Raw genomic sequence first — 12,668 nt, forward strand, 5'->3', positions numbered from 1 at the left:
AGGTAACAAGATTGCCATCGACAAATGTGCAATATACAGTAATAGATCTGCGATCACCATCAGCGCTGATGGCCCAAGTCAACATCAGAATTAGACCTTTCCTGAGTGCACCTTTAAGATATCTCAAAACACGACATGCAACATCCCAATGAGCTTGCTTAGGATTTTCCATTACCTGTTTAATAACACCAACTGAGAATGACATATCAGTTTGGGGTAGGAATAAACTCACATGGTACCCCAATGTCAGTTTTAAAGCCTGGGGTACCTCGCTCAAGTGTGCCATATATATATATATATATCAAAATGCTCAAGCTTGAAAACAACAAGAATATATATTAGGAACAGAAATAATCTTGAACATTTATAGCAGTCGTAGACTCCAGTGAGCACAGAGGGACTCCACCCTCGTAGCAATACCAACCATCAACAACAACAGTAGAGAAAAATCTTCGTGTTGAATAAATCTGGACAGCAACAACAACATCATAAGCCCTTCTCAAGGAAGGCAAGTAGTAATCTTCACAAAGAAGATAGATAAAAGTGCAGCATAGATCATTGCTAACCATTGGTAAAACAGTAGAATAGTTTGCTGCCAACCACTGATATAAGTGTGGCATAGATTGCTATGAACCACTGGTAAAAGTGCGGCATGGATTTCTGCGAACTGCTGATAAAAGCATAAGGTAGCTGCGAACCACAAGTAATGGCATAAGGTTCCTGGGAATCACATAACATAACATATGGTTGCTAGGAACCACTAACAACAGCATAAGGTTGCTTAAAACCACATAACATAAGGTTGTTGGGAACCACATATAAGAATCTTGATGCTGAAAACCACAGTAGGACAGGTTTGGGAAACCTAGAAAACTATTCTAACTGAAAGGTTGGAAGGTTGGGGAGGGTATTCAACTCGTATTTCAGCATACATGCAGAAATACTTAATAAGGATAGCCATAAATAAAGAATTAAACAAATCATATGTGCAGAATTGAGAGAAACATGACAGATCAATACCTTCTTTTGCTGTCCCATGTGTTAGAACTTAGAAAGCTGTGAATAAGTGTTGAATCACTACCTAACTCCAAAGATTGTGTCCTCGAAGGCCTCCTTGTTGATAGAAGAATATCCAAAGTATTTGAGGCTGAACTTGAAATAAAAATTGGAGATATGAGACTGATACAAAAACTGACAAGAAATTTAGCAATAATCGAGTCTAGGAAAGAACGGGAAATAGGGTTTCTTTGAGATTCGGCAAGGATGGTCAAAGGACATTTAGGATACCACATCTTTCATCACTATCAGTTCTATTCCAGCCAAGCAAGTATGGTTTATTGGGGTTTATGGGCTGCTTAATTGAAAGAACTAACGGAATGCTCCTAGGAAATGAAAATGGAGGTTGGGAGAACTATGATGGAACAAACAACCATGGATTTGGGGATCAAACAGGGATGGTCTGCTGTAGGAATATAGTTTGAAAGAGGAATGGATTCACACCATCTTGGATTCACTCCAAGAATTGCATAGAGTTGCTCATGCTGTAGAGAATAACCTCCAAGTTCCAAAATACTTTCCTTCATTCATTGACTTGTCATAATGAGTACAAAGGCTTCAAGACACTACACAACAAACGACGGCTATTTTTCCTAAAATAAGTGCCCATATAACTACATATTGAACCTCTAAATAGTTATTTTCTAAAACAACTACCCATATAACTACAACATAACAACACAACACAACAATAAAATAAGATAGTCTGCACCCCCCCCCCCAAAAAAAAAAAAAGAAAAAAAAAGAAAAAAGAAAAAAAAAAGAACAACACATGATGCTGGTCGTCTAGCTGTAATGAAGTGACATGTGGCAGCATATGTTTGCGTCTCCTCTGATAAGTTCTAAATCTTGGAGTGATGTTCTCATCAACAAGTAACCATCTTCATGAGAAATTATGTTGCTGATTGGAGCAAATAACATGAACAGATAATAATTATATATAATAATCTTCAAATTTCTGATAATTCTAATTTCCCCCTCAAGTGTAGTACTACACGTGGAAAACTAGTGCAGGGAGGATGCCAAAGGATATAACCAATCAACATGTGGCAGTAACAACCAGCATTGCGGAATACCAATAAATTCCATATTAAAGAGCAGCTGCAATATCATCAATAGCAACGGATCATAGAAAAGTAGATAAAGAACTCCAACTCAGGACACAAAACAGGGCAGAATAGTAATAAATTAATAAACAAAAATCAGAGAGCCAGATGTTTCCCAAATTCTGGTCAAATGCTTCTTACAGGAAATAACAATAATCCCAAAATATTGAGTTGATCCAATGGCTGGTTTGTATACTATATATAGCCACCAAATTAGCAGGTACCGAGGAACCCAAGAAAAACTAATCCGATCTGACAGATCTTTTGTGCAATTGTAATGATCAGTCAAACAAATATGACTGCAAAAGAAATTGGCGGTAATCCGACAACTGGATCTACTTAATAAGCACAAGCATATAAATAGTTGGTGACGAAGAGAAGAAATGTATGGCGGAATTGTAAATATATCAAAGGAACCAGAGGGGTGGGAAAATCTTTAATTTATCACAAGTTCTCAAGAGGAATGGTAAACTTGTAATAAATCAGAATTTTGAGAAGGTTATTGGGTAACTCAACAGGAGAGGACACAAGTGGAGGTTATATTTATTACATGAGGGTTAGACTTGGAAGTGACTCAAAAAAATTGGAGGGAGTAATAAAAGAGAGAATGAGGGGTATTTTGGAATCTTAGGGAAAAAAGGGTTAGAAACAACCTACAATTTGGTTGTCTTTTACCTTTGAATAACAGAACTATGGGAAACCAGGACCTCTTCGGATGAGAGAGCTCCCTCTACGAGACACAAATCGAAATGAGATTTCATGCGAAGGATGCTACTTCAATATCCTCCCAAATGCAATCCCCAGTGGATCCAGCATCTAGCAACAGAAAGAGAAGTCAATTTGTAAAATCAAGCGTGGTGGTAAGGGTGAGAACAGTTGTGTTTTCTGCTCAAGAACTCACAGTTCCAGCAAGGGTTCGACAAAGGGAAGTGTAGGTGGAATCTGCCAGAGATAAGGAATGTTATCCTGAATTATAGAGAGAAGACAAGGAGATGTGAGAGTTTGATACCCAACTCCAGGGCTGGGGTATTGACTAGAAACAGGGAGAAAATAATGGGAACAGCCACAGCCATTAATCTTCAGAAAGAAAAAAGAAAAAAGAGTACCGGATCGGATCGGAAGCTTGTTGAAGCTAGTGCTCCGAAACATGGGAACAACAGGGCAAATAAGCGAAACTCACTCGAGAAGGGTGGCTCCATCATAGCTTTTTTCATGTATTGATTGAGTTGGCTTTCCGTTGACCAATTGTACTTGGACACAAGGTTTTCTCCTATTCTACTATTTAACCTTGACAAATATAGTTGTCAAGGCGCCGCCTTGGCATCCAGGCCGTTTGCCTGGGCCCTAGGTGACAGTCGCTTTATATTTTGGCACTTATTTATGCTAAATATCATTTAAGTAAATGATTGTTATTTCATTTACTTAAGATGTTATTCCTAAATAAGCAGATACCCCTATTTGAATCTAATAAAAATAGTTTGAAAATCAAATTCCAAAAGAATAAAAAGTCAATGCCCCAGTCCAAGAACAAAAACTGGATTTGATTATATGGGAGATTTTAAACTTTTAAATGCTGGATTTTTTCTTACTTCTGAAATTTTATAGATCTTATCATTGCTAAAAACCAAAAGTCCAGTAAAATAATCTTTTGTTTTGATATCCATAAAATTATTTTCATTCAGGCAATTTTCATGGCATTCGTGCATTTTAAAATAAGTTTGACCGGAACATAATTTTGTCATTACAAATCAGATTTAAGTATCCTTAGACTTATTGGAAAGTTGGTTTTATGTTATACCTAATACTAAAAGTCTCATGTAAAAATAAAATCATTTGACTAGTAAACTTATTATAGAACAAGAGCATTTCTCTAAAATTTAATTTTGTATGACTTAATGTGACTTAATGTTGATTTTTTATGATTTGATGCGACTTCATGTTGATTTTTGATGACTTGATGTGGCTTAATGTTGTTTTTTTATGATACAAGGTATTTGTAGCATACTGAATAATGTTAGAAAGGAGGGAAAATAAAAGATAACACTTGATCGCCTTAAGGCGAGTGCCTTGTTGCTTAAGTGCTTAGGCAGCCCTCCAATGCCTTGATTCGCCTTGTTGCCGTGACAACTATAACACTCAATCGGTTCTAGGGCTCGCTCCCATTATTCCTAGCTAAATATGCTGTGCTCCGAAGTGGCTTGCTTTCTCATGTGCAATAAAATTGAATGTGGTGGTTTAAAAATAGAAAAGAATAAAGGAAGAGAGAACAACAGCATGTCATGAACAGAAACCCTTGTTTTTATTCTCCATTAACAAGAGATTTCATCGTAAACACAGGGAGGCAGTGGAAGAGAGTAGAAACAGCAAACAACATATATGATGGAATGCTTTTCTTCTTTTTCTTCATTGCTCTAATACCATGTGACAAAATCAGATATTACCAACCTGAATATGTGAAAAGAAAAGAATAGAAGGAGAAAGAATAAAAAGAAGGAAGAAGAGAAGAGGCCAGAGAACACGATGGAGAAAAGAGGAGACGATCCTAGGCCACGTTAGAATTCAGAATATTTCTACCGTGGTCTGGCCCCATCACTTATAACATTTTCAAGTAATTGACTCTAAGTCCAATTACAAGGAAAGTGAATAACTAAAAGCAAGTAAACAAGTGAAAGAAAAGTACAACTAACCCAATGATTACTACTCAACAGGGACACTCCCCCTTGTAGTGATCTTTGAAAGTGGTCAATTCTGAAATCAGAAATCTAGAATTTGGGTGAGTCAGAGAGCAGAGAATTCAGGTGTACCCAAGTAGAACAGCCCTATAATATGAGCAATATCTGATGGACGGATTCCCAGTTATAGGGGATCTTGATCTTCTCAAAAGCCTAGAAAAAATAGGGTGTACTGCTAGGTATTTTGGACAGCAATAAACACAGTAAAGTAGTACCGGTAGAGACGAAAACTCAAGTAGTCACTGCTACAAGTTATGTCCTTCATGTGCTTGATAACTTTGATGTAAATTAATCTTCACAGCAATAAACGCAGTAAAATTAGTACCGGTAGAGACGAAAACCCAAGGAGTCACTGCTGTAAGTAATGTCCTTGATTGATAACTTTGATGTAAATTCATCTTCCATGGTGATACATTCAAGGGTAAACCATGATTGGAGAACTTGCCGAGATCTCAACATTTTCTTGGTTTCGGGAGATCTTGAGACGAAATGTAAGGCGATACACAAATAGTACATAATCTCATATGAGATTTCAATATCTCACTGAAGTCTCGGCCCAATTTCTCGTTTTGTGGTATCTCCGTCGAAACCACTTAGCCCATGTGATATATATACTCCATTTTGAGGAGACTAGGTTGAAATTTGAATTCCCAATTCTTGGCCTGTTTTGAATTGAAGTCCTCCAAGTTTGTGTTTTTGGTGCAATTTTTGCCAAATCACACCCAAGGGTTTAAGTTGTGAATAATTTGATATATTTGAATTCCTAATGCTTATTTTACTTGAATTGTATCATTTATATGTGTTCTAGTAGTACTTAAAATTGTGTGGAATAGCCTATGGTAGAGATTGTATACAGGCAACATAGAGTACCCACATTTGGTCTGAACTTGAAATACCATTTTGGGTTTAATTTTTTTTCAAATCTAATGTTTCCACTATGTTTAGAAGACCTAAACTAGGTTGGATGACAAGTTTCAAGACCTAACTTGGCCATATGGCGACCGAAACCCAACCCCGAGACTTGCTGTTGAAGGATAAATTGTTTAAGCGATATATTGCTGAGATCTTGCCAAATCTCTGTTTCAAGCCTGGCTGAAACCATGCCCAAAACCGAGTCCTCAAACCATGGGGGAAACAAATCAGCAGCATTCAGGGAAGAAACCCTGGTTTATTTTCATGTGGTTATTAACTAGGGTTTCATAGAATATATATGGCAGCATGGGTTGCTGCAAACCGCAAAGGAACAGAGACTGATTAGAAGAGGTCTATACCATGAAACAATGTAAAACTGGGAAAACCAGTCCCTGCGTGATCCAAGGAGAGAGAGAGAGAGAGATAAAGAGAGAAGAGAAGGAAGAAGAAGAGAGAAGGAGAGAGGAGAAGAGGCATTATGGAGAAAGGAAAGAACCCTACCCTCATGGTAGGATTCAGAATTCTTCTATCGTGAGCCTTGGCCCACATACTTATACCATTAAGAAAGGTAAGATTACAAACTAAGGACAGATTATTCTAATTACAAATATACCGACTTAGTAATAAGAAGATGACTTAAAACTCCACACTACACTGTTTAACGGAATCAATACAAAATTAAGAAGCATTATATAAGCAAACAACCTCTCTAATGTTTCAAGGACAAGGAGATTAATGCATTTTAGAATGCTGCTGCTATTTTTGAATTGTTACATTCACTCTATATTTGAATAGTGAGCCTAAATCCATAACCATAATCTCAAATAATATGCCTCCTTTTCTGTAGTCTCTTGGGGCCTTGGGGCAAAAGATTACTCAATGAAGTCAATGTAAAACAATGGTAGTGTTAATTTATTTTTTCTCCCTAGCATTTTTATTGAAGAATATTGAACATAAAAAAATAATGAGGACACAAGCATATATATTTTTGCTAGTGCCTTAAAAATCAGAGAATATAGTAAATTCTCAGAACATGTAGCAAAATGTATGGTGCAGAAATCTTTATAGTTTACTACCATCTACCATATTTATTGCATTATGTGAATTCTTTTTGTATTTGGTTGGAAAATTGGGAAAAACTCATATTAGAAAGGTTGCAGTCGAACCTTGGGGCTTGGGCCAGGTCTATGTATGAAAATATGAAAATAAGTTTGATTGTGTTTACATCAATAGTTATATGATGCTTTATAATATTTAAATTTCTTTTGGAATTTGGTGTGGGTATTATATCTGCGTAAAACGTGCAGCTTGGATGATTCCAGACTTTTTTGTAATGCTGTAGCCATATGGAATCCTCTACATATATACAGATGTGCATTGTGAGGGGTGGGGGGGAGGGGGGTTCATTGTTTCTGGTATGTTTAGTGATTGTCTACCTAGATTTATCTTTGTAAACTAAGGCTATTCTTATCTGTAATTGGTTCATTCCAGATACACATTGCTGGCAAGATTGGCTCATATTTTCAGATGTGTTTTTCTTTCTCATGAAGAATGGGTGTATTGATTTTACTGATTTTGTGGACAAACTTGCATCTCGAATTACCAAGGGTGAGAACCAGATTCTTCGAAGCAATCACGTGACGTGGCTACTAGCTCAAATTATTCGGATTGAGATTGTGACAAATGCTTTAAGCACAGACCCCAGGAAGGTTGCTTCTAAAACCTTGCTCAAGTCGTGACTTTCTAAGTGGGTTATTGAGTAGCTTTGCTGGTCTTCTTTTCTGTTCTCTGAGATAGTTTCATTCTTTATCTTGGCCAAGGCTGGTCTCATAGCCTGCCTTCATTTTCTGGATGCTTATTTCATATTCATAATTGTCAATTGTTTATAAATTGAGCATTCTTTGATGAACTTTTTGATACAAATTTGTCCTCTCTCTTTCTTATTCAAGTTTATGAATTTTAATAACATTACAATTCTCTTATAGGTGGAGACTACTCGAAAGGTTCTATCATTTCACAGAGAAGATAGAAACTCTGATCCAAATAGTGTTAGTCCTCAAAGTATTTTGCTCGACTTTATAAGCAGTAGCCAAACATTGCGTATTTGGTCATTCAACACTTCTATTAGAGAATTTTTAAGTCATGAACAACTTCAGAAAGGAAAGCAAATAGATGAGTGGTGGAAGCAAGTAACTAAAGGTACATTTTCCTTTAGTGTTGTGGCATGATTGAGTTTGTTGGGAAATCTGGTGAGAGTGTAATGCAATCAAGAAGTTATTTAGTTTTACAATGTAGCTACTCTGTCTTGACTGTTGCAGTACTCTTCTACTCTATTTATAGATCCATGTTTCATGTCTCTGGTATTCTGATAGTGATCACAATTCTTGAATCAGTTTTCCTAATTTAAATTCGAGAATGAAGTCTTTGCGGTGCTTGCAGAAATTTCTTCCTAATGTTTGAAAACTTCTTTATGATCATGCACTCTGTTTCAACCCATATTCCGATCCATGACCACCTAAGAGAACTATATAATTCAAAAGTTCCCAAGTAAGGAGTGATTGGATTCAAGATTAAAGGAGCTAAAAGATCTAAGGGCAGGCCTAAAATAACCGTAGGCGAAGTGGTGAGGAATGGCATGCTTAGTCTTGGTCTTGTTCTAAGACTAAAGGAGCCCTCTGCATATGAACTAGAAAATGTTTACTTTCCCCAACAAAAAAAGGAGCTACTGGAATACATTGATGATACATAGTGGGCATGGGAAGACTATGGAGTGATTGTGATGTGTGATGGTTGGACTAGACCCACTAGACAATCCATCATCAACTTCATGGTCTATTGTGATGGTAGGACTAATGTAGACTAGGATAGGGGTCTAACCAAGACCAAGTCTCAATTGCAGGAAGTTTTAATTAAAGAACAACCATAACCAACCCACACTTTAATGTAGCAAATCAGATTACAATAAACAGTAGGACAGAACTGAGCAAATAATCGATCTAAAACCAGTAGGGTATATGGACAGAAGAATAGAACTAACAATCGGTCTCTCATAGCTTCACTTAGGTCCAATTCAATCTAACAACATGAACCACAGACCAAGGGAAACAACGGAAAATAATTCAGACCCATCGATCTCAGATCTGGAAGAATCACAGTTCACTAAAAGTCAAAATCATGGAGATCTTATAACTTCAGATTGGCTGGTCAGAAGCAGTCCAAATCAGAGTATATCCACACTTGGATTAAGGGAGTATGGTCCAAACCAAGACCAGATTCTGCCTCTAATAGCAGAGACCGATTGTGAACAACTGATAAATTCTATAACTGGTATTCTGAACAGTATTAGGTGCTTGAAAAATAAAAGTTGAGAAGAAGAGAAGAAAACACTTGTAGAACCACCCGGGCTTCTCACCGCAAGGCGTAGACTAGATCAAACACCGGCCTCATCGTTCTTGATCAAACACAAGAAGCATCTGTGCAGAGACATTGCAGCAGTAGTAGCCATAGTTATTAAGACGGTGAGGCGTTTGAGGGTCTTTCGGAGCGCCTTAGCAATAAGGTAGGCATGGGGCGTCACCTTATTGACTAAAGCGTTCTTGTGTAATTTTTTTTATAGAAACCATTCTATTTGACTCAATTCCTACTTGAATCCTACTACTCATATGTTGAATCCTATTAAATAAATACTAGCAAACATAATTAAAAATTGAAATCAAAATAGGGCAGATTAAGAGCAAAATGCAATTCAGCAACTGTCCAACTGATGACCTACTTAACGGCAATTTAACAAAATAAACTAGGCAGTAATAAACTAGTATAGCTGCATATAAGAGGCTATAAGCATATTGAAATATTGAATTAATTAATTAAAAACAGAACCACAGCCCATAGGAATAACAGAAGAAAATAAAGAAGAAAGAAGAAGGGAAAAAAAAAAAAAAGGGTTATCATATGCAGAAGTTGTAGAACAGAAGAAGAATGAAGATCAGAATAAGAAAGAGAAATAAGGGAGAAGAAAGAAGAAGGGAAAAAAAAGAAGAGATAGGAACAAAAAAAATGGGGTACAGAGCTCCATAGCTCATCTGCTCAGTGAAGAACAGAAGAAAATGAAGAAGGAAGAAAAAAAAATCAGGTATCGCGTACGAAGAAGTTGCAGAACAGAAGAAGAAAAAAGCGAGAAGGGGAAAAAAAAACACTCATCGTAGTTGCATGAACAAGAAATAAGATGAAAAAAAAAAAAAACAAAAAAAACAAAAACAAAAACTTACCTGTAGTCGTGGAGCAAGTAAATTCAGACCTAAGAGTCATCTTTTCTTCACTAGTAGCACCAAACTCCTCCTGAGGAGGTGACGATGAGTAGTAACCAACAGATTCATGAAACATATGTCAACATCCATTGTTACTATTGTACGCGGGGTATGAGAATGGTAACACTTGTATCCTTTTTGTGTCGGAGAGTAAAACCCAGAAATATACACTTAGTATTTCAAGGTTCCAATTTTTCTGGTGACTGTCACTCCTAGCATAGCAGGCACACCCAAAAGTCTTTGGAGGAACCTAAAAGGATGTAGTCCCTTGAAGAACCTCAACAGGAGTTCGAGAGTTAAGGACACAAGTCGACATATGATTGATTAGGTAGGATGCTGTGAGGACATCATCACTCCAATATTGAGATGGAACCTATCTAGCAAACATCATAGCTCGAGCAATATCCAACAAGTGCCTATTCTTGCATTCAGCCACCCCATTCTAAGCAGGAGTGTCAACACAGCTTGTCTGACCCTCCATGTACTCTTTTCCATTATCAGTACACAAATTTTTCAGAGTTGCATTGAACTGAGTCTGAATCATTTTATGGAACTGCTGAAAACAACCAAACACTTCACTTTCGTGCTAAATCATGTAAATCCAAGTAGTTCGAGAGTGATACTCAATAAAGGACACACACCACCTTTTCCCAGAAATAGATTTTCGACGTGATGGACCCCATACATCAGAGTGAACCAAATGAAAAATAGAAGAGCTTTTTTTATTTAAAGGTAAATAATTGGAATGAGTCTGTTTAGCTAAAGTATAGGCCTCACAAAAGTGTTCATCCTTAGTACATGATTTAACTAAATACGGAAATAAAAGAGATAAGGTCCTAATTGTAGGTGTCTGAAATGACAATGCCATCGATTCAGTTCTAAAGAAGTAAAGTGTAGCTGATGAGGAGTTATTGATGCTATAGTCGTAGGGAGACAACCATCATCAAGCAAAGAAAGACCACGCTGCACCTTATCACGTCCTATCGTCTTCCACTTAACCAGATCCTGAAAAATGCAATGGGAAGGAAAAAATGTTACTTTACCGTTTGGGTACTTAGTAAGACTATTAGTGGATAACAAATTAGTATTAAAATTAGGGATATGTAAAACTAAAGACAGAGGTATAAAAGAACACTTAATAAAACCCTTTCCGAAGATAAATGATAGGGTGCCATCTGCTATCCTAACTTTATCTCTGCCTGAGGTGGGTGAATACTGGTAAAACAAATTGGAGGAACCGGTCATATGATCAGTGGCATTGGAGTCAATGATCTAGGGAGTGGAGATGACTGATGCACAACGACCACCAAATAAAATACCTGAGTGAGCAAAATTAGAGCCTAAAGGGACTGAATTGGCAAGAGCTGAAGAATTGGAAGCCTTGACCATACGTCTGAAAGCTTGGAGTTCCTCTTGGAAGAGTCCTATATCAGTTGCAGGTGGAGTGTCCACAGTCTCAGCTTGATGGGCTTTAGTATTGGATTGCCCCAAGCACGCTTTGCCTAAAATCAGCGGGTTTTCGATGGAGCTTCCAACAGTTGGCCTTAGTATGGTATGGTTTGTGGTAGTGTTCACATTTAACAATCTCCTTGGTAGTATCACCAGTTCGATTTGCTCCCTCAGAGGTAGTAATAGGTCCAGTCTGTAGGGTTGACTTTTCAGTAGTACGAGTATATAGCATAGAGTTACGACAACATTCCTTCGTATAAACCATAAGTCCATAACTGAGGATTGTTCTAGAGTAGGGAAGGGAGATTTGCTAAGTATCTGAACAAGAATCTGATCATACTCGACATTCAAACCTGCTAAGAAATTATACACCCTAATTTTGTTCACATGTTTGGTGTAAGCAGTACTGTCTTTAAAATTTTTGGGATGATAATCTACAAAGTGGTCCAATTCATACCATATAATTCGAAGTTCTGCAAAATATTTGGACACAGAGAGTTCCTGCTGGGTAGTGGTACAAACCTTTTTGCGAAGATCAAATACCTAAGCATCATTCCTTAATTGCCCATAAGTTTCCTTGGCAGCAGCCCAAATCTGAGAAGCAATATCTAATAGCAAAAATCCTCGAGAAATAGATTGATAAATAGAACCAATCAAGTAAGCCATTACCAAGGAGTCATTATTGACCCATTTATTCTGAGGGTTACCCTCATCAGAGGGTTTCTTAAATTTCCCTGTAATGTGTCCAGTGAGACCTCTATTAGCAATGGTAAGATATGTAGATCTGGACCAAACAAGGTAATTAGTTCCATCCAATTTTAGAGAGCTAGTCCCAAAAGGCATGTTGTAACGACCCAGCCCATTAACCTTATATAATATTGTCCTCCTTGGCCCATAGGCCTCAAGGCTTTAAAACGCATTGTGCCATATTAAGGAGGCTAGAGGTTATTAACTAGCCCAGTATTCTCTCCCTAGGCGATGTGGGACTAAAGTTTGCACACCTTCACCATTCTGTCAAATCTCCTAGTACTTACTGTATTTTTTGTGGGGACACCTCACCGATCTTCCAAGCAGGTCCGGTACTTGCCGTATTCTTGGTGTCACAT

The 12,668-nt window shown here is 37.4% G+C and overlaps 1 protein-coding gene across 3 annotated transcripts in view; it reads left to right on the forward strand.

The window, feature by feature from the left end:
- LOC122079431 (mediator of RNA polymerase II transcription subunit 23) overlaps positions 1 to 12,668 on the forward strand; it is a 76,335-nt gene that overhangs the window by 25,795 nt on the left and 37,872 nt on the right. For all 3 annotated transcript variants that reach the window (XM_042645906.1, XM_042645916.1, XM_042645896.1), the window contains 2 exons: positions 7,298 to 7,515; positions 7,792 to 8,005. In XM_042645906.1, coding sequence (XP_042501840.1) covers positions 7,298 to 7,515; positions 7,792 to 8,005 — 432 coding nt within the window. The remainder of the gene's footprint in view (positions 1 to 7,297; positions 7,516 to 7,791; positions 8,006 to 12,668) is intronic.

This window comes from Macadamia integrifolia, chromosome 1, assembly GCF_013358625.1.
Source record: "Macadamia integrifolia cultivar HAES 741 chromosome 1, SCU_Mint_v3, whole genome shotgun sequence".
Lineage (NCBI taxonomy): Eukaryota > Viridiplantae > Streptophyta > Magnoliopsida > Proteales > Proteaceae > Macadamia > Macadamia integrifolia.